At 43.2% G+C, this 23,533-nt stretch overlaps 1 protein-coding gene across 1 annotated transcript in view; it reads left to right on the top strand.

The window, feature by feature from the left end:
- Positions 1-23,533, top strand: part of IFRD1 (interferon related developmental regulator 1) — a 169,542-nt gene that overhangs the window by 68,374 nt on the left and 77,635 nt on the right. The window contains exons 9-10 of the mRNA XM_069228959.1: positions 1,981-2,115; positions 20,111-20,239. Coding sequence (XP_069085060.1) covers positions 1,981-2,115; positions 20,111-20,239 — 264 coding nt within the window. The remainder of the gene's footprint in view (positions 1-1,980; positions 2,116-20,110; positions 20,240-23,533) is intronic.

The following is a 23,533-nucleotide window of genomic DNA, read 5'->3' as shown; positions in this document are numbered from 1 at the left end:
TAATCACAAAGACAAGTGATGAAATGTTAGTTAACACAATAATAAAGTTCATTTTAATGGTAAAGTTGGGATTTTGGTAAATTCACTTGAGTCCATGCATTGCCCATATTGTAACCTGTTTGATGCATTTGCACTGCTACCACGAATCACTGAGCTCAATGCAATGTTTAGCCTCCAGTTACAAATCTTTTCACTCACTTTATGCTTAAAATGTTCAGTTTTATATTTTGCGTCATTGCGTATATTAAGTTCATGAATCTTTTAATATTTAATTTTCTAAGCAGTCATGGGCGCCCTGAGTAGGTGCTGACTCCCAAAGGTCCCTGGAGCAAGGGTTAAAAACTACTGTTCTAGCTCCTTCTCATGAGACTACATATACCTTTTTCAGGAAGGGTGATCATGCATCCTCCATCCTCCATCCTCCATTCTACATTAATGCATGTGATCAAAGCATAGACCTGAGGGGTGGGGAGGACATAATTATTGAAGTCTGCAGCACTGTTCTGGTCAAATCTGCAGTTAAATTTCCCAAGCTGACTACAGTTTTCCTAGCATTATCCTTCACGCAGTCTGGGGGATATTGTGATTTTTTTTTTGCATTGACATAACCAGTGCTTTCTAAAAGTGCATAAATCTCATTCATGCACTCTGTACAAAGGTCTTGAATTGTTGGATGAAGGCAGAACTTCAGCATTCCCCTAGTTGAGGTCACATTTGAGACAGTAAGGAAGATGAAGGCAGATTAAGTCGGTCATTCACACACAGGAAAGCTCAAATTCTGTCTCTTGGATAATTCTTGCCTGAGTCTCTGGCACAAGGTGTATCTCAGTCTTGGGTTAGAATGCTTTGTTAATTTTTCGTTATCGTTCCAGTTAAATCTTGATGGAGTGCTTCTTGCAGTGAACACTGTCTAGGACTTTCAGTTGGATCAAGATTTAAAGTTTTTTTGTTTTTTTTTGCCTAGTAGCAGAACTTGAGATTCAGGAACTTTGGAATTTAGAAACTTACCAGTTATATGCCTTGGAGAGTGGTGGAAGGCTCAGATTTCCATTTGTTCTTTTGGGAATGTCTGGATGTTGTCTTCTATTACCTTTGTGTAAAGATCTCCATTCCGTTCTATAGTAAAGGTCATATGAGTGAATTAATAGATCTATTGGTAAATTAGTTCATTTAATCAGTAAATGGGTAAGGAGTAAGCGGGTACGTGGAATTTAGAGGCCTATGTGCTGGAGGTTGGACCAGTACTGCTGGTTGCTTGAGGCTGCTCTCCAGTGCTGTACATACGTGCATGTACTCTGATGAAATTACATTAGTTTGATTTTAATTGACCACATGACAAAACCTTCCAAGAAATGAGAACACCAAGCAATGTTTATTGATCACATACAGGCTGTGGGCTGATGTGTTGAATATGGTACTGTTGGTGGCTCAGATGCTTATGTTGCGTCAGTTTATTACTAGTTGTAGGTCAACCTTGTTTGCTCGAGTAACTGATTTTTAATGGTTAGTGATCCAGTGATATTTGGCAAATCCTTAATTCAATAATGGCTGCTCTTCAGAGTGTTCAAAGTGATGGTCCTGATGAAAAGCAGTTTTTGCCATTTCAGTTTGGTTTCGCATGATCAGTAGTACTTCAGCATGGAGGACCTTTAGCCCCACAAAACATTACACAAGCATTTTATCCAGTATTTAATGATCAGCCAACACCTTTCATGATATAGTAAAGTTGGCTCAGTGAATTAGGTCAGGAAATCATTAAGCCATATTAAATGACTTCACCGGTATGTGATTAGTCCAGTTTCATCATTTAACGAAAGCAGTTGATACTACTTTTTAATGCTGATCTCATCTGTCATAAGCCCATTTTCTACCCAGGAGAAGCTCTTCATGCTGTTGGGGAGACACAAAGTAAATTATTTGACCAATCAATTTTATGAAATTTGAGTCCTAATTAATTTGTCCCTTTGAATCTTTTGCTAGGATTTCTTTTACGAAGATATGGAGCCCTTGACCCAGAAATTGAAGGATTTGGCAACAGATGGCAATAAGCACCGGGCCAAAGTGGACAAAAGAAAGCAACGCTCTGTGTTCCGAGATGTTTTGAGAGGTGTTGAGGTATGGAAATTAGTTTTTTACAGAGCAGTATGTGAAGAACTATCTACAGTGTACAACTTAAATTTATGATTTTTGGGGTTGAATGATAACTTCAGAATTTGCAAAAGCTGTTGTGTACACTCAAATGTGTTATGGAACCATTCAGTCTATACGAACTACAGTTAACCTCATTGATCACTGGACACCTGAATTTCTTTAAACATGACCTTTTTAACCATATATTGTAAAGTACACTGACAAGTAATTAGAAGGCGAACTGGTTTTAAAACCATCTTTACGCGTACCAACGTTTATATAAAGCTTGCCAGATATTTGTAAAAGAATTTACTACTCGATACTGAATTTTAACAACCCACGGTTAATGTTTCTTCAGGAGTTGTTACATGTCGGTTTTGCTACCCCCAAAATACAAGATAAGCCACTGCTGGATTTTATCACAGCTGGAATTTCATGAGTTAATGTAAATCGCAACTTTAAAAAATTTATCCAGCAGAAGTCCCATTTATTGGTAGCTAATGATCATTTAGACGATTTTAGTTTAATCAGCCATTTGTGTTCTATTGATTTTGTAGACTTGGTTGAAATTGCATCGAGTTTTTTGAGTTGAGTTCAATATTTTTGATGCTGCACCAAGGCATTGACAGCTGCTGGTGACAGACCTTTAAATCAACAAAAAAATACATCACTGCAGCTAATTACTTGCCAAGGCCCTTGGAGCTGCTCTTTGCACCCCACATTTGGCTGATATTAAAATGGCAAACTGCCAAGTTGAGATGATTGCGTTTTAATGGAAGGGCCAGCATACTTGCCTTACCTACTGATGTAGGATACCATTGAGTCCTACCACACACTATTTTGCAATACTCCTACAGATTTTTGCCTGCAGGAAATCTGTAGTCTATGATTAGACTAGATAATGTCTTCTGGGTATTATGAAGCTGGGTTTTGGTTGCAGTACCCCCACCTTTTGCCTGGTTTTTGGTGCAACTTTGACTGAAGTGCACTGGGTTCCTACTAGCCAGGTGCCCAGTGGCAGTGTTCCTTCCCCCAAAACAAGACTCTTGGTCACCTGATTCCCAAGTGGCCAGGCCCTTTAGCACCTCCCTAGTAAATGGCTCCCCTGGTACCTAGGGCACGGGTACTGAAGAGCGCCCCTAAGAGCTGCTTTACTATTTGTGCCGTTCCTAAGAGACTCGGCACCAACCTCATGCGGACTACTGTTGCAGGCTGTGACAAGGTGCTCCCTAAAAGTGGACATGACACACAGCCTATGTGCCAACACTTCTTGTAATATTTGTGAGTCCCTGCAGCAGACCTTACAGCTATTGTGTGGAGATATCTGCAAGAGCAGATGTGCCCCTACTATGTCGATTGTTACACCTAGTAAGTGAACAGGGAAGCCATTTTAAGTATATGTGCTGGACACTGGTCCATTACCAGCTACATGACTCTAGTGATGTATTTATTACATGAACACCAAGGGCACTTTAGGTGTCCCACTGAAAACCTACCAACTGCAGGTGAGCTCTGACTACTTATAGCCAGTCAGCCACCAACAGATGTGAATCTGACCCCTATGGTTGAGAGCATTTGCTCTCTGGAGGTCAGAAACAAAGCCTGTTGTGGGAGACATGTTTACACACCCCTCCCAACAGGATGATCTGCAAATATGCATTTCAAAGCAGGAAGCTTCAAAGAAGACCCCTACCCCAGGACCCATCTGGCACCTGGACAGGCGGGAAAATTACCTATGCAGGAGGTGTAATGCATTTCCAGGCTGGCCAAACCCCTAGGGCAGTGGTTCCCAAACTTTTTCGACCCGCGGCTCCCTTCACCTATATTTGCCATTGCCCGCGGCTCCCCATTATGTTACTTTTTTTTTTTCGGGTGGGCAATGTAAGCCCAACCTCGGGAGTACTTTAATTATATCAACGAGCATAACATGGATGTTTTGTATGTTTCCTCCTCCCTGCTAGACCACATCTCCTCCAATTCAACCTCTCATTCTTAAACGTCTAAAAAATGTAGCCACATCTCCCCCTGTGTCACACTTGCTGTCCTCCATGCATGTATTTTCTTCTCTGTTTAAGTCATTACATTGCCTTGACCACACACACATCTCACACCTCACCTTTGGTGCACACATTCTGCCTTCAATCTGGACACTTTCTCCTCTAAAACTACTTAACAGTACTTGATCATTCACCAGTGCTTAATTTGTGCTTGTTTCCGGTGCTAAGCAAGGAAGAGAAAAACGAAAGTGTCACAATGGGAGAAAACAGAAAGCTGCAAGAGTGAGCTGAAGGGGCAGGGAGTGGCTTTAAAATCATTGAAGAGGCCTGCGATGGCTTCAGTATTACACTGCCTCAGTACTCCATTTTCGCACATTTAATTGCAGCAGCCACATGTCTAAAAGGAGGACTTTGGGCACTGGCACGTTTTTATTTACAAATTAAGCACTGCCGTTCACACTCCCACTCTGCAGTTTCTTGAGAATTTAGGAGGCACTGCTGCCTTAAATTATTTCAAAGGCTTCAGCTTTTGATAGCTGTGCTTTCCAAGTTCCACTTGGTCTGTACCTCCCATAGCCGTTTTTCTGGCATCCCAACGAAAATTGCCTTCCCCTGGCAGTAAGACTCAGTAAGTAATCTGATTTGGGCATGCAAGTGAGGGAGGACTGTGGTCCTATAATTTATTTTTAACAATTTACTAGCATTTAGTAAACACAAATGGGGGAAAAAAGGAAAGGTGTGCTTAATAATAAGAAAAGGGTGGAAGGTTAATCTTTCACAAAGCAGAAATGCTGCAATTTTCCCCTGGACTTGTCATCAACAAGGAACTAATAATTCTAATGTCTTCTAACCTAGATAAACAAACTCAACTTCTGTGTGTGTGCTGAATCAAGCTGTTAGCAGTTTTCTCCTGTCCGGAAACTACACAGGGGCCTCGTGCTCGCCCCTGGGAAATATCCATCTGTTTTAAAAACAGAACATTAGGTTCGATGGCATCTGTCGCTGTAGATACACATGGTATGCATTAGCTCGCCATCTGGTGTTGGGTCGGAGTGTTACAAGTTGTTTTTCTTCGAAGAAGTGTTTTCGAGTCACTGGACCGAGTGGCTCCTCCTTCTGTGCTCATTGCGCATGGGCGTCGACTCCATCTTCGATTGTTTTCTTTCCGCCATCGGGTTCGGACGTGTTCCTGTCGCTCCGAGTTTCGGAACGGAAAGATAGCTGAAAACGGAAAATTTTCGACGGTATCGTTGCGATCCGGTTCGAGATAAACACATACGACAACGCATTGAACATCGAAGCGCTTCGGTGCCCTTCGGGGTAGATTTCGGCACACCGTCGGGGCCTAGTCGGCCCGACCGCGTGGAGAACGCCGATGGAACGGACCCCGTTTCGATTCTGCCCTGAATGCCATAACAAATATCCTTATACGGACCAACACTCGGTCTGTAACCTGTGCCTGTCACCCGAGCACAGCAAAGAATCCTGTGAGGCCTGTCGGGCGTTCCGGTCCCGAAAAACTCTGCGCGACCGTCGAGCGAGAAGACTGCAGATGGCGTCCACGCCAAAAGAGCATCGACAGTTCGAGACAGAAGAGGAACAGGAGGAATCCTTTTCCATCCAGGATTCAGACTCCGACGAACTCGACCATCCAAAAACAGTGAGTAAGACGTCGAGATCAGAAATTAAAAAAGGCAAAAAGGCCCAGGGGACGCCACTGCCAACCGGCCATGGCTCAACCCAAATTCACGGTGACCAACAATTGGCACCGAAAAAGACCCATTCAGTGTCGAGATCGTCCGACTCCGGTCGAGACACCGGCACGCAGCCTCCTCGGGACCGAGAGAGTGCTAAAGAGAAGCATCGACACCGAGAGTTCGGTGTCGACACGGATCGACGCCGAGACAGTGGCGCCGAAGATCATAGAGGCCAAGATTTTTCGGCACAAAAGAAGAGGAAGGTTACCTCGGAGCCGAAAAAACAAACAACAGGGTTTTCGGAGCCGAAAAAAGCACCAACAGACCCAGTTTCAGGCTCCTATACTGAAGAACTTTCTATGTCTTCACAAATGAAAAGACACAGATTCGAACAGGAACTGCAATCCACTGAAGTGGATCACACGCAGAAGCGTATCTTTATTCAGCAGGGGACAGGGAAGATCAGTACCCTTCCACCTGTCAAAAGAAAGAACACTTCAGTTTGTAGCACGAGAGGCTCCTCAGCAACAAACAGCAAAGACGGTAACACCTCCTCCCTCGCCTCCACCTGTAACTCCGGCTTCACCAACTTACACCCCGTCACATTCGCCAGCTCACACCGCCATGAGCCACGATGACCAAGATCAAGACGCGTGGGACTTGTACGATGCACCAGTGTCTGATAACAGCCCAGACACATACCCAACTAGGCCATCACCACCTGAGGACAGCACAGCCTATTCACAAGTGGTGGCTAGAGCAGCTCAGTTCCATAATGTGGAACTACACTCTGAACAAGTAGAGGATGACTTTTTATTTAACACCCTCTCCTCCACCCACAGCTCCTACCAGAGCCTGCCTATGCTCCCAGGCATGCTTCGCCATGCAAAGGAGATCTTCAAAGAGCCAGTCAAAAGCAGGGCAGTAACGCCTAGAGTGGACAAAAAATATAAGGCGCCTCCTACAGACCCTGTATTCATCACCTCTCAGCTGCCAGCAGATTCTGTGGTGGTAGGGGCTGCCAGAAAACGGGCAAATTCACACACTTCTGGGGATGCACCTCCCCCAGATAAAGAAAGCAGAAAGTTTGATGCAGCCGGGAAGAGGGTCGCTGTCCAGGCAGCAAACCAGTGGCGCATCGCAAACTCACAAGCGCTGCTAGCGCGATACGACAGAGCCCACTGGGATGAGATGCAGCATCTCATTGAACATCTCCCAAAAGATCTACAAAAAAGAGCAAAACAGGTTGTTGAAGAAGGTCAAAACCTTTCCAACAATCAAATACGCTCCTCTATGGATGCAGCAGACACAGCCGCAAGGACCATTAATACGTTGGTTACCATCCGTAGGCACGCATGGCTCAGAACGTCTGGATTCAAGCCGGAAATTCAGCAGGCAGTACTTAACATGCCAGTAAACGAAAAAATGCTGTTCGGTCCGGAGGTCGACACAGCCATAGAAAAGCTCAAAAAGGACACTGACACTGCCAAGGCCATGGGCGCACTCTACTCCCCGCAGAGCAGAGGATCTTATACCACCTTCCGCCAAACACCTTTTAGAGGAGGGTTTCGAGGTCAGGCCACACAAGCCAGTACCTCAGTCCGCACCGTCCACCTACCAGGGACAGTACAGGGGAGGCTTTCGGGGCCAGTATAGAGGAGGGCAATTCCCTAGAAATAGAGGAAGATTTCAAAGCCCCAAAACCACTACCAACAAGCAGTGACTCACACGTCACTCACCCCCCCCACACAACACCAGTGGGGGGAAGGATAGGTCAATATTACGAAGCATGGGAGGAAATAACTACAGACACATGGGTCCTAGCAATTATCCAACATGGTTATTGCATAGAATTCCTGCAATTCCCTCCAGACATACCACCAAAATCACAAAAATTATCAAAACACCATTCACAGCTTCTAGAGATAGAAGTTCAAGCATTACTGCAAAAAAATGCAATAGAATTAGTACCAAGCACACAAATAAACACAGGAGTTTATTCACTGTACTTCTTGATACCAAAAAAGGACAAAACACTGAGACCAATTCTGGACCTCAGAGTAGTAAACACATTCATCAAATCAGACCACTTTCACATGGTCACACTACAAGAAGTGTTACCATTGCTCAAAAAACACAACTACATGACAACCCTAGACCTCAAAAACGCATATTTCCATATACCAATACATCAATCACACAGAAAATATCTAAGGTTTGTATTCAAAGGAATACATTACCAATTCAAAGTATTGCCTTTCGGTTTAACAACCGCTCCAAGGGTATTCACAAAATGCCTAGCAGTAGTCGCTGCACACATCAGAAGGCAGCAAATACATGTATTCCCGTATCTAGACGACTGGCTAATCAAAACCAGTTCGCTCACACAATGCTCAAACCACACAAATCAGGTTATACAAACCCTCTACAAACTAGGGTTCACCGTCAACTTTGCAAAATCCAACATTCAGCCAAGCAAAGTACAGCAATATCTAGGGGCCATAATAGACACAACAAAAGGAGTAGCAACGCCAACTCCACAAAGAATTCACAATTTCAACAGAGTCATTCAACACATGTCTCCAAATCAAACCATACAAGCAAGAACAATACTACAGCTCCTAGGCATGATGTCCTCATGCATAGCCATTGTCCCAAACGCAAGACTGCACATGAGGCCCTTACAACAATGCCTAGCCTCACAGTGGTCTCAAGCACAGGGTCACCTTCTAGATCTGGTGTTAATAGACCGCCAAACTTACCTCTCGCTTCTATGGTGGAACAGTATAAATTTAAACAAAGGGCGGCCTTTCCAAGACCCAGTGCCACAGTACGTAATAACAGATGCTTCCATGACAGGGTGGGGAGCACATCTCAATCAACACACCATAAGAGGACAATGGAACATACATCAAACAAAACTGCATATAAATCATCTAGAATTATTAGCAGTTTTCCAAGCACTAAAAGCTTTCCAACCAATCATAACCCACAAATACATCCTTGTCAAAACAGACAACATGACAACGATGTATTATCTAAACAAACAAGGAGGAACACATTCAATGCAGTTAAGCTTATTAGCTCAAAACATATGGAAGTGGGCAATCCACCATCAAATTCGCCTCATAGCACAGTTTATTCCGGGGATCCAGAATCAACTGGCAGACAATCTCTCTCGAGATCACCAACAAGTCCACGAATGGGAAATCCACCCACAAATTCTGAACACCTACTTCACACTCTGGGGAACACCTCAGATGGACTTATTTGCAACAAAAGAGAACGCAAAATGCCAAAACTTCGCGTCCAAATACCCACACAAGCAATCCCAAGGCAATGCCCTATGGATGAACTGGTCAGGAATATTTGCTTACGCTTTTCCTCCTCTCCCTCTCCTCCCTTATCTAGTGAACAAACTGAGTCAAAACAAACTCAAACTCATTTTAATAGCACCAACGTGGGCAAGACAACCCTGGTACACAACACTGCTAGATCTTTCTGTAGTACCCCACATCAAACTGCCGAACAAACCAGATCTGTTAACTCAACACAACCAACAGATCAGACACCCAGATCCAGCATCGCTGAATCTAGCAATCTGGCTCCTGAAATCCTAGAATTCGGACACTTACAACTTAGCCAAGAGTGTATGGAGGTCATAAAGCAGGCCAGAAAGCCATCCACTAGACACTGCTACGCAAGTAAGTGGAAAAGATTTGTTTGTTACTGCCATCATAATCAGATACAACCACTAAACGCAACTCCTAAACATATAATAAATTACTTGCTCCATTTACAAAAAGCAAGGCTAGCCTTCTCTTCTATTAAAATACACCTTGCAGCAATATCTGCATACCTGCAGACTACCTATTCAACTTCCTTGTATAGGATACCAGTCATCAAAGCATTCATAGAAGGTCTTAAAAGAATTATACCACCAAGAACACCACCTGTTCCTTCATGGAACCTAAACGTGGTCCTAACAAGACTCATGGGCCCACCTTTCGAACCCATGCACTCTTGCGGAATACAATTCCTAACCTGGAAAGTTGCCTTTCTCATCGCCATTACATCTCTGAGAAGAGTAAGTGAAATTCAAGCGTTCACAACACAGGAACCTTTTATACAAATACATAAAAATAAGGTCGTCCTACGACCTAATCCAAAATTTTTACCAAAAGTTATTTCACCGTTCCATCTAAATCAAACGGTAGAACTACCTGTTTTTTTCCCACAGCCAGATTCTGTGGCTGAAAGAGCACTACATACATTAGATGTCAAAAGAGCATTAATGTACTACATTGACAGAACAAAGAACATCAGAAAGACTAAACAGCTATTTATTGCATTCCAAAAACCTCATGCAGGTAACCCAATATCAAAACAAGGTATAGCCAGATGGATTGTTAAATGCATCCAAATCTGCTACCTTAAAGCAAAAAGACAACTGCCCATTACTCCCAGGGCACATTCAACCAGGAAAAAAGGTGCTTCAATGGCCTTTTTAGGAAACATACCAATGCATGAAATATGTAAGGCAGCCACATGGTCTACGCCTCATACATTCACCAAACACTACTGTATAGATGTGCTATCCGCACAACAAGCCGCAGTAGGTCAAGCTGTATTAAGAACTCTATTTCAGACAACTTCTACTCCTACAGGCTAATCCACCGCTTATGGGGAAATAACTGCTTACTAGTCTATGCATACCATGTGTATCTACAGCGACAGATGCCATCGAACTGAAAATGTCACTTACCCAGTGTACATCTGTTCGTGGCATCAGTCGCTGAGATTCACATGGGCCCACCCACCTCCCCGGAAGCCTGTAGCAGTTCAGAAGTTACCTTCAATTTTGTACATTTGTATATATATTTAAACCTTTAATAGGTACATACTTACACACTTCATTGCGCGGGCACTATTACTATAGTACAACTCCTACCTCACCCTCTGCGGGGAAAACAATCGAAGATGGAGTCGACGCCCATGCGCAATGAGCACAGAAGGAGGAGCCACTCGGTCCAGTGACTCAAACACTTCTTCGAAGAAAAACAACTTGCAACACACCGACCCAACACCAGATGGCGAGCTAATGCATACCATGTGAATCTCAGCGACTGATGCCACGAACAGATGTACACTGGGTAAGTGACATTTTCATTATTAATAATACTATAATTACTATATCGGCTGATTATTGTAAATTCAACAAGGAACACGTCCGATGTGCTCACTTCAAGAGGATCCCACAGGAGCAATAACATTCCAGTGCTCTCTTCTGAATTTCCGACCAGCTGGCAATGATGAATATTTAAGAACTAATCACGTTTGGTGAAACCATGCTGCAGCGGGCAAGACCTTGACAGGTGGGGCTTATGTAACTCCCCCACAAAATGCTAAAGAGTTACTCGGCATAAATCTTTTTAAAAATGTTCATATCATGTTTCCAAAATGTGCGTGGCGCCCCTGGCAACTTTTAACGGCGCACCAGGGTGCCGCGGCGCACAGTTTGGGAACCACTGCCCTAGGGTGACAGCCAGAAATGAACATCGCCTCAGGAATTCCGCCATATTCTGTTTGTTGGAATCAGGAATTCTGGAACAGGGGGATGCCCACTCCCCAAAGGAAGTGGTCATCCAGGGGGTATAGTGACCCCAAGGGTGAGTAGCTGACTGGCTTACTACCCTTTACTCCCCTTAATGCCTCCTGAATCGAGTATTTAGGGGACCCCTGATACCAGGAAAACAGATACCCTGCTAAACTGAGGAGCATGACTGACCTGGTGACAACCCTGCCAGCCTGTTGCACTTGACTCTTGAGATGCAACTGACCTTTCATGCTGCAGCATTCAAGAAACCAGGAGACCTGCCAGTGCTTTGCAAATTGCCAAGGAGTCCCTTGAAACACAGGAGCTGCTGTATCTGCAGGCAACCCAAGAAAACTGAGGACCAGGGCTACCAAAAACCAGAGGCCGTACATCACTGCACCCGAGTCACCTACCCCGAGCTGAAGTGGGCTACTGGTGTCGACATGGTTCCCAAGCCCTCCAGAGACTAAGCCAATCTTGAGTTTGGACCACTATGGACTTCCAGACAGTGCTTGAGGCCTCTTTCTGCAGATCCCTTCAACTGAGCATCCCCTGCACTGGAACAAAATGCCAAAATACACTACTGAATCAGAGCCCCACAGACCCAGGAGAAATGGGCCAATGGTCTCTCTACGTGTCTGGCTATCTAAGGGGTCGAGCCCCACTGTGGGTTTCTCCAGACTGGCAGTCCCTGCTTGCAGCCTTTCTCCCTAGACTGATCCCCCATTAAAGTGAATGGGATACTTGATGCCGTAACACTGTTGCACCCGGACACCCCAGAACCCCCTGAGGTGAAATGTTTGTGTAACCTTGGACCTTGCCCCATACTTCCCTCAAGTCCAGAAGAACAGTCCTTTAGGTTGTTGAGGGGCACCTCTGCACTAAGATGCCCCCAGTGCCTCTAGACTTGACCTGTTGGTACTTCCCCTGGACCTTGCCCCATACTTGCCTTATCCCCTAGAAGATGGGTCCTATAAGTTGCTGCGAAGTATGCATATGCAGTATGTTTTCCCCCCAACATTACCGCTCTAAACATTGTACTGTCAACTTCTGAAAACTGTAAAAACTCATAACTGAAAGTACTTGCGCGATTCCGATCTGGATAACAAAATTTATATAAAGATTTATTTGTCTCACTGCCTTTGTGTGTGCTATACTTGCTGAGCATTACCCTCTGATATGCCTAACAGCTCACCCAACCTACCACAAAAGAGCAGTTGGGGTGTCATTCGTGCCTCCAATTCCTCTGGTGTTTGCTTGGGCTCTTTATATAGTGGACCAAAAAGAGGTACACTGTGTACAGTGCCAGCTTCCTCCAGACATGTGCTGTGGGCTCTAAACAGACAGGTTTGTATTCAAGCATTTCTTTATGCCATGTTGCAATTAGGATGATGTGAAAATATTTCTTATTTGAAAACAAGCCTTTTGAATTTTTTTTCTCGGACATTCAGTGAAGCTATATTGATGAGGCCACTTGATCATTCCTTCTAAACTAGATCATTTGTCACTATTTCCTGTGATCAAGTTTTCAGTGATGTAATCAGTGTGCTAATTATGTTTAAGACTGGGAAGTCTTTCCTCTTTTTAATCACTGTCCTTACTTCTGAAAATGCCATGTCAATATAAAGGTCTTATTACTTATACTAATGTTGTGGCATATGTCCATGTTATTCGTGCTTATAGTTCACTCATTGTGGATTTTAACTGACTAATATTTTGGAGATCTGAGTACTACATTGTGTATTGATCACCAAATCGATTACAGTAATAAACCACTATCAAGTCACAAATTAAAACTTGTAAGCATACTTGCCAAATTTTCTCTTTGCTTATGTGACATTTTGATGTTTATAGAGCCCTTCAGTGTGAAATTTCAAAGCCTTGTGTGTCACTTAGAGTGACACTTTATTGCAAGAACAAAGTAGTTGCAAAATTGAAATAACCACGTCCCATAGGATGTAGTGATTTAGAAATGGCTTTCAAAGATTTGTAAGTCACCTATAACACTAACTAAAATTTGACAAACGAAATCCCTTTCCTGGCTTGTTTGCCCACAAATTTTAGCATGCGTATATACACAAACTGGTCCTCCTTGTGGCACGCTATTTCATGCTGGTGCAGTCTTGAGGAATGGACCTTTCTTCCCAATAATTCCAAAACAGTTTAACTGCAACACTGCACTCCAGGAGAAAAAATTAACTTCTTTTATTGCAGTAAAAAAAAATAAAGGGTCACCAAACCATCACCGATGCATTTCGACCTACTGGTCTTGTTCAGTCAGTCGAAACGCATTGGTGGTGATGGTTTGGTGACCCTTTTGACTGCAAATAAAGAAGTTACTTTTTTCTCCTGGCGTGCAGTGTTGCAGTTAACTGTTTTTGTATATATATATATATATATATATATATATATATATATATATGTGTATATGTTCGATGGCATGTGTAGCTGCAGATACACATGCTATGCATAGCTCTTCCAACATCTAGTGTTGTGCTCAGTGTCGAAGTTTTACTTCGAAGAAGTCTTTTCGGAGTCACAGGATCAAGTGACTACTCCTCGGTTCCAGTGCGCATGGGCATAGACTCCATTGTTAGATTTTCTTTCCACGGTCTGGTTCAGACGTGTTTCCTCGCTACGATTTCAATTCTGAAATCCTCAGAAAACCTTATTCGTTATTTCGATTGCTTTTCCCATCTAGCATCGAACTGGAAGTACAGTTGAGACCTTTTTCGCCCTTTGGGGGTGCGTGCGCCCTGTTCAGGCCTACCGCGTGGGAAGCCTGATGGATCGGACTCCGTTCCGATTCTGCCCTCTGTTGCCACGCAAAGTACCCTTATACAGATCAACACTTGGTTTGTAATTTGTACCTTTCTCCAGACCATGGGGCGGATGATTGAGGCCTGCCTATCTTTTTCATCGAAGACCCTGAGAGCGTAGAGCCCAAAGACTTGAAATGGTGTCAAAGCAGCACATCTCGACGTCATGGAGGAAGAACAGGTGCATACAGGAGTCTCAATCCGAGAGACTCCGAACAGGAATCTGAAGACAACACCCTTCACAGCTGGCCAGCATGTGAATAAGTCTTCCCCTACACCCCTGCACAAAATTCGAAGGCCATGGTTCGGCCTGAAATGACTGCTGGTGACCGTCCTTCGGGGTCGGCGGCGAAAAGGGCCACTCCTCCATCCACTTCAGGCGAGTAAATCTGTTAAAAAGCACTTCAGACTCTAGTAAAAGACCCATTCCTCGAGTCACATTCGGCAATCTGCCTCAGAGCCGATATCTCCGACCTTTTCATGACTGAAAAAACTACACACCTCCGAGCCAAAAAAATCCTCATACAGAGGAACAAGGACTATACAAAAAATTAACAGATCACAAGGCCAATCATGGAATCTCAGTATTCTGAAGAGCCTGGGATTGAACCAATATTACAGGTTATGGATGACAGTCCAGAATCCATATTCATAAGGAGACAGGAAGAATCATCACTGCACCTCCTTTAAAAACCAAAAGAAAGCTGGCTTTCCAAGAGGAACTAGACTCTGCAACCACCAGCGAAGGTGCAAAAACAAAAGGAGCCATTACCTCTCCATACTTCTCCTTCTCAATCTCCAGCTCTTTCTCACCTCAAAATAGCCCACCACCACTGCCTTCCCCAACACATTCTTTATATTTACATGCAGATACAGCAGACCCATGGGACTTCTATGACCCTGAGCCCAACCCAGACAATGATCCAGATATTCATCCACTAAAGCCTTCTCCAGAAGACACCACTGCATACACCCAAGTAATATCTAGGGCTGCAGCTTATCATGGAGTAACCCTGCATTCTGAGCCATTGGAAGAAGACTTTTTATTTAATACTGTATTCTACTCTTTGCAGATACTGGTGTCTCCCAATGTTACCAGGAATGGTTAAACATGCAGACCAAATTTTCAATGAACCTGTCAAAGCTAGGATCACCCCTGGAATTGATTAAGTATAAGCCGGCCCCTACTGACCCAGATTACATCACTCATCAGGTCCCTCCAGACTCTGTAGTAGTCAATGCAGCAAGGAAAAGGGCAAACAGCCAGTCATCAGGAGATGCACCGCCTCCTGATAAGGAGAGTAGAAAATTTGATGCAGCTCGGAAAAAGGTTGCTACACAGGCAGAAAATCAGTGGAGAATTGCAAACTCTCAGGCACTTCTAGCCAGGTATGACCAGGACCATTGGGACGAAATGCAAGATACTATACAGCATCTCCCAAATGAGCATAAAAAAAGAGCAGAACTGGTGGAAGAGGGACAAGCTATCAGCAATAATCAAATAAGATCTGACCTCGATGCTGCTGATACAGCTGCAAGGAGTGTAAATATTGCCATCACAATTAGACATGCATGGCTGCGCTCCTCAGGTTTTAAACCAGAAATTAAACAGGCAGTACTCCATATGCCTTTTGACAAGCACCACCTCTTTGGCCCAGAAGTAGACACCACTGTTGAGAAACTGAGGAAGGCAATGGGCGCTTTATACACCACCCCATATAGAGGCTCCTTTCGCAGGCCACAGTTTAGAGGTTTTAAGCCACAATCCTCAGATGCTTCCACCTCCCAAACAAAGCAGGGACAACATACCCAATATCAGAGGTGGGTTTAGGGGGCCCTACAGAGGACAATATTTCAGGAATGGAGGTAAATTCCAAACCTCTAAACAGACCACAACACAACCTAAACAGTGACTTCCTTCCCTTCCACTCCACACATCTCCTGTGGGGGGGATAGACTACAGCAATTCCACTCTCATTGGCTAAATATCACTACAGACAATTTATTATCCGCAATGGCTATTGGCTAGAATTAATCTCTACCCCTCCAATCATTCTACCATGATAGAACGATGTGTTCTGGGGCCAATTTGTGATGTTACAAGAGGTGCAATCTCTATTAAAACAAGCAATATAATTAGTTCCAGTCTCAACAGTGAACAGGAGTATATTCACTATACTTCCGGATTCCCAAAAAAGACAGCACCCTCAGGCTTATCTTGGACCTCAGGCCCCTCAAGCTATACATCCTGTCTGAGCATTTTCACATGGTAACTCTGCAAGATGTAATTCCACTACTACAAGATTACATGACTGCTCTAGATCTCAAAGATGTGTATTGCCACATATCCATCCAGCTCACAAAAAATACCTCAGGTTTGTCATACATAGCAGGAAAACACTAACAGTTCAAGGTGTTGCCGTTTTGCATAACAGCCTCAAGAGTGTTCAGAAAGTTTCTAGCAGTAGTCGCAGCCTACTTAAGACAACACAGACGATTGGCTAATAATCAAGCAATTTTACACAATGCCAACAACGCACTTGTTACATGATAGAAACCTTGCACACCCCAGGGTTCACTCAACTACCAAGTCACATCTTCAACCAGCACAGGTACAACCTTACCTAGGTGCTATCCTAAATACTCAACTATCCCTAGCTTATCCAAATATACAAAGGATACATGCTTTCCAAAATCTCATACCACTCATGCAGCCAAATCAACAATACCCGAGATTTATCTTAGATTCTAGTAATTATGGCATCTTGCATAGCAATAGTCCCACATGCAAGACTAAACATGAGGACCTTACAACAGTGCCTCTCACAACAATGGTCACAGGCACACGGTCAACTTCAAGATCTAGTGTTGATGGACCGCCAAACACATGTCCCTTCAAATGTGGAATCGCAGCAATCTAATCAAGGGGTGGTCATTTCAAGACCCTGTGCCTCAGACCATAATCACAACTGACGCATCAATGATTGGTTGGGGAGCTCACCTAAACAATCAGACCATTCAATGGCAATGGGATGTCAAACAGCTACACATAAACCACTTAGAATTATTAGCTGTTTCTTGCCCTAAAAGCGTTTCAACCTCTTCTCAAACAGAAAAATGTTCTCATAAAAATAGACAACATAACCATGTATTACCGCAAACAGGGTGGGACACGTTAATCTCAGCTGTCCCTTCTAGCCCAAACAATTTGGAAATGGGCAATTCACAATCAAATTCATTTACTAGCACAAAGTATTTCAGGGACAATCAACTGGCAGATCTCCTAAGCAGAAATAGCCAACAAACACACAAATTAATATTCACTCCCAAGTACTTCAAAAGTACTTTCAAAGGTGGGGAACACCAGGCATAGATCTACTTGCAACAAGCAAACGCAAAATGCCAAAACTTCTTATGCAGACACCCACATCCCCTATCCAAGGGCAGTGCTCTATGGATCAATTGGTCAGGGATATTTGCTTATGCTTTTCCCTCTCCCACTCCTTCCCTTTCTAGTCCGCAAACTACATCCAACGTCACTCACCATGATACTCAAAGCCCCAACATGGGCACGCCAGCATTGGTACACAACACTCCTAGATCTGTGTGTAGTATCTCATTCCAAACAGACCAGATTTGTTAACACAAAACAAAAGTCAAATCAGACATCCAAACCCCAATCTGTTCGTGGCATGTAGTGCTGCAGATTCACATGCCCCCTCTCCTCCCCGGAAGCCTGTAGTTTTTTTTACTTTTGTACATATGTATATACATTTACATGGACGTCTTTGTATTTCTATACTCATCACTCCTTCCTTCACCCTCTGCGGGAAAACAATCCTACAATGGAGTCGATGCTCATGCGCACTGGAACCTAGAAGTCACTCGATCCCGTGACTCTAAAAGGGCTTCGAAGAAAAACAGTTTGTAACACTCAGAGCCCAACACTAGATGTCGGAAGAACTATGCATAGCATGTCTATCTGCAGCACTACATGCTACGAACAGATGTACACTGGGTAAGTGACATTTTCCATCTTGAAATGCCAGTACTGAAAGCCAGAAAACTTGCCAAGTTGACTTCTTAATTCACATCATACCATGGTTGAAAGCATTTTTCATACGCTGACCAGTCACTTTCACTCTTACTGCATTTCCACCAAAATAGTGTGTGAAAACGTGAGTCCCAATTCACTGCCCTGCAGTGACATTGAAGCCCAATGATCAAGTATAAGGAGTTTTGCTGTGAAATTCATCGAAGTGAATTGATACTACTTAGTTTATGTTCTAAAGGAAAACTTAACATTTTGAGGTAAGATGCCCGTGCTTAATATTTGCTAGTGAAGCTTAAAACCGCAGAGGTTAGATACATTTATTTCTCTAAATTTTCTGGCAATTGCACACAGACGGAGCTTTGAATTGTATTGGGTGTGGCGGGGTGAAACTGCCAGTGTTGCAGAATTGAGTGCTCCATATTCTTGTACTCCAGTCTTTCCCTCTTTGGCCTCCAGACCCAGCAATTGTTATGAAGCTCACTGCCCTTTTCCACAGCCCTCCGGCTCTATACCAGGCATAAACAATGCCTGTGGCTACAGTCTTGGATCAAGTTTAACTTTCTGTTGATTGGGGAAAACGTCCTGTGACAGCTGTCCGGTGCAAAGCTGTCATCTGTGTCATGCTGTCATCTGGCATCCAATGGTCCCTGAGCATGTGAGGCTGGGCAGAGGCCTTAAAAAATATACATAAATAAAAATAAAAAAAACATGCATGATCTCAGCCCTCCACCCAGCCTGCACAGCTCACTGTAACTGAAATGTATCAGTCTTTGCTGCAGCGCAGCAATGATCCATTAAGCACTACAAACTAAAAGCTTGTGGCTGTTTTGCCAAATACAGCCAGACACCATTAAACACCTCATACTGGTTGATCCCAGGGGTGCTACAATGCATGACCACTGCATTTTAGTGCAGTGATACAGACCCCAGCACTAAATTAATCTAACCCATGATGAGTGGTAGTTGGCAGGACTGTGTAAGTACAGACTGCGTATCTTCAACAGATTTGTTAATGTTTTTTATTCTGTTACTTTTGCTATAGGTAAACATTTTCTTCGGCCTGAAAATACTACTTGAATTGCACATATAACCACTTTACCTATTACGGAATGTTTGTCATGTTTTGAAATGTCTAGTGGACATTTGTCATTCTGTTGTGTTGCACTATTATGCTGTGCTTAATTTGCACACTCAGATTACTCTGCAAAGTTTTGGTATTACATGGCACTGTTACAGACAAAAAAAAACGATGGCTGTTGGGTCCTGTAGAAAATTTGAAAGCTCCTTGGAATTATGCATTGTATTTCTAACTAAATTCCCATTGTTGTACATGCACGTTTGACAAAATTTTAATGTATGCAATTTAGTTTTTGGAGTGTTTTTAGGCTTTTAAATCCAAAAGCATGCTGATAGCTAAAAATGTTGTGTATGCCTGTGCTAGCCAAAAGGACTTTTATCAAGAAGTTAAATGCATCAAGACCCCACAGACCAACACAACTGAAGGATGTACATGTGTTGATGAGGCTGTGGCAGTATGCCACTACAGTAATACACTATGCTGTGGATAGGAAAGTCTTTTTTAATTTTATTCTGTTGTGCATCATTGTGTTGAGGGAAAACTGATTTAAAGATTGTATTGATATTGCTTGAGTGGCATTGAACTCCAAGTGATAGACTAGGGAATGAGGTTATCCTGGTTTTAATGCTTTTGTTAGTGAGTTGCACATTGAAATGTAGCAATGACTGTTTCACATATGCTGAGGTGTAATATGCTAATGAGTAATCTAGACTTTGATCCTATAAATGTTTTTGTGTAGGAGCGTGACTTCCCAACGGAGACAGTCAAATTTGGACCTGAGCGCATGTACATAGACTGCTGGGTGAAAAAGCGCACCTATGACACTTTCAAGGAGCTTCTGGGGTCAGGCATGCAGTACCACCTGCAGGTAAGCTGCAACTGGAACTTCAAATGGAGCCATGGAAATACTCTAGTCAGGCTAAAAGTGTCTTTTGAATGTACAGTTTCAACATTATTTGAATATATCCTACATCGTGGGCATTTCCCAGCCTGTTTCTACAGGGGATACTCATTGTTTAGCAGTTAATGCTTTTTTGCCCTAAAGGGGCAAAACTAATTAAATCAGTGCAATGTTATTTTCTGATAACTAAATCATATACCTCAAAGCTTAGCTGTTGCGTACCTATTGAGCAGTTGCATTTAATTTATACAGTTTAACTGTAGTACTTTACAGTCTTGAAAGTGAAAAATTTTAAGTTTTTTAGAAATGAGGTAATGGATAAAAATGGTGAAACAAATGCACATTTGGTGCCTAATGAAACTGCCTTTGCAAAAGTTAGATTTGCACTTTAAAATAGGCAACATGAAACCTTCATAGCATTTATTTATTGAAGAATTTAACATCAATTCATTAAACCACTATAAAAAGACGAATTTTCGGGTAGACATAAGTTTGGACCAGATACCAGCTCCTTAGTGTCTTGGTTTACTTTAAGCTTAACTTTGATCAGTCTTAAATCAATACGGGTGGTAATTCTGGTGTCTGTGCAGTCTATTTAGGGTTACTTTTTCATACCTTGATGGGTAAAAACTGTAAATCTGCCAATTTCTTTGTAGAATTGGTGTTTAGTTGCATTGTTTCCACACTAAAACCAATGCAAATTGACAATGGCAGTGTCAAGGGTGGTGTAGCGGGAGGTGGGAATGAATTAGGGGGATAGAGTCCTGTTCGAAAGGGTACAGTAGCCATGATATTAGTTGTTTGAAGAGTAGGTCTAGAAATGTTTAGGGAATCCGCCTTTCCTGCTTGATCCAGAAAGGGTAAGTCACCAGGGACCTGACCATTATTGGGACTCAGTGCCATTTGCCACTACTATTCAGAGACAACCTGGCCTGTAACTTGGTATTTGTAAAATTGGTCTGTTTTGCTTACATGTTAGACCTTGGTATGACACAACATTGGTGTGGAAGTGAAATATTTGTTCTTGTATGTACATCACCCGCGTATGGCAAAATAAATGCTTTGAGAACGAACTACTCAATGCCACAGAAGAAAGCATCTGTTTTTTTTTTTTTTTCCCCCTGTAAATGGCATCAACAAAGTTTGCAGTGCTAACCATCTTCCCAACTTCCAGGAACAGGCAGACTTGAATCAGAAATTCAAATTTTTCAACAGTTTTGGCATTTTACTGGGACATACCCTATTTTTACTACCTTTTGTGCTTTCAGACTCCTTCCAGTTAGTGACCGAAATAGGTGTGAAACCAGTCATGGATCACAAACAGCTGAACATTTCTGAAAAGTAGCCACATTTCTGAATTTGTGTAGCTCCTTCAAGATTTTCCTACAGAAACAGTTGAAATAAATTGAAATTGACTTGGAGAAAAAAAAAAAGACCTTTCTAAGTTTCCTTCAACTTTTTCAAACTGATAGATTTTATAAGTGATATACTGTTACGTCCTGTTTGCTTGGATATGTAGGTTTTATAGGTTCATCAAGAACTGAAGCAACCCAGAGCCAATAAATGAGCTGCACCTTGCAATGGATTTCATTCTAAACCGGGTATACAGCAGTTCATTTGGTAAAATAGAGTGAAAAATAGGTATCAAGGAAACTTATATTTCGGAAAAGGACACATAATCTGTTTAGAAACAGTGGTTATTTGCACATCTCTAAACTCTGGGATTCCTAAACTAGCATGTGAATTACAGGGCATTTCTCAATTTCTTTTCTTACGCACGCTTACATTTGGAAGGCAAAAATGTAGAGAAAGACAATTGGCAATAACACTTGTTCTTCTATTCCGTGTTCCCCCAAGCGTCCCCATTAAAAATCTGTACCACAGTTGTGTGGATAGGCCTAGTGCCCTGTAGGAGGCTGGCCTGGCTTATAGTGGGTACCTAGTGGTACTTGCACATTGTGCCAGGTCCAGTTATCCCTTAATAGATTAGAGGTTTTCTAGCAGCTTAGGCTGATAGAGGTAGCTATAGCAGAGCAGCTTAGGCTGAACTAGGAGACATGCAAAGCTCCTACTATACCACTTATATCATATAGCACTATATCATAAGAAAACATAATACTCAGGATTACTAAAAATACAGGTAGTTTATTTTAGTGACAATATGCCAAAAGTATCTCATAGGATATACTCTCTTAAGAGGTAATATACACAAACTATATGTTCGATGGCATGTGTAGCTGCAGATACACATGCTGTGCACAGTCCGGTGTCTGGTGTTGGGCTCGGAGTGTTACAAGTTGTTTTTCTTCGAAGAAGTCTTTTCGAGTCACGAGACCGAGGGACTCCTCCCCTTTCGGTTTCATTGCGCATGGGCGTCGACTCCATCTTAGATTGTTTTTTTTCCGCCATCGGGTTCGGACGTGTTCCTTTTCGCTCCGTGTTACGGGTCGGAAAGTTAGTTAGAATCTCGGAAAAAATCGTCTGTATTGTTTCGTTCGGTATCGGGTTAGTTAGCACAAATCGACACTGAATCTTGAAGAGCTCCAGTAGCCCTTCGGGGTAATTTCGATCCCCCGTCGGGGCCTGGTCTGCCCGACCGCGTGCGACTTCAAGACTGATGGAACGGACCCCGTTCCGATTCGGTCCTAAATGCCATAATAAATATCCTTATACGGATCAACATTTGGTCTGTAACTTGTGCCTGTCCCCAGAGCACAAGGAGAATACGTGCGAAGCCTGTCGCGCGTTTCGGTCGAGGAAAACGCTCCGAGACCGAAGAGCCAGGAGATTGCAGATGGCGTCCACGCCAACAGGACAACAACGGTTCGAGGAGGAAGAAGAAACTTTCTCCATCCACGAGTCGGATTCCGAAGAACTCGACGCCGAAGAAACGTCAACCATGAGTAAGACGTCGAAACAAAACTCAGGAAAAGACTGACAAAGCCCAGGCGACGCCACCGCCAACAGGCCATGGCTTAACCCGAAAAGTAGGTGACCGTCCATCGGCACTGAAAAAGGGCGGGCTGGTGCCGAAGTCATCCGACTCAAGTCGAGATACAGGCACGCAGCACTCTCGGGCCCGAGAGAGTGGCGCAGAAAACATTCGGCACAGACAGCGGCACCGAGATTGGTCGGCACCAAGAGGGCACGACGCAGAAAAGAAAAAAGATTTTGTCGGTGCCGAAAAAATCAGTAGAAAAGGTTTCGGTGCCGAAACATCCGGCATCCGAACCGAGAATCAGTTCCTATTCAGAGGAACAA

The sequence above is a fragment of the Pleurodeles waltl genome, chromosome 4_1 (assembly GCF_031143425.1).
Source record: "Pleurodeles waltl isolate 20211129_DDA chromosome 4_1, aPleWal1.hap1.20221129, whole genome shotgun sequence".
In the NCBI taxonomy this organism is placed as follows: domain Eukaryota; kingdom Metazoa; phylum Chordata; class Amphibia; order Caudata; family Salamandridae; genus Pleurodeles; species Pleurodeles waltl.
Note: the sequence above shows the minus strand (reverse complement) of the source record. Positions and strands in the feature narration are given on the sequence as shown.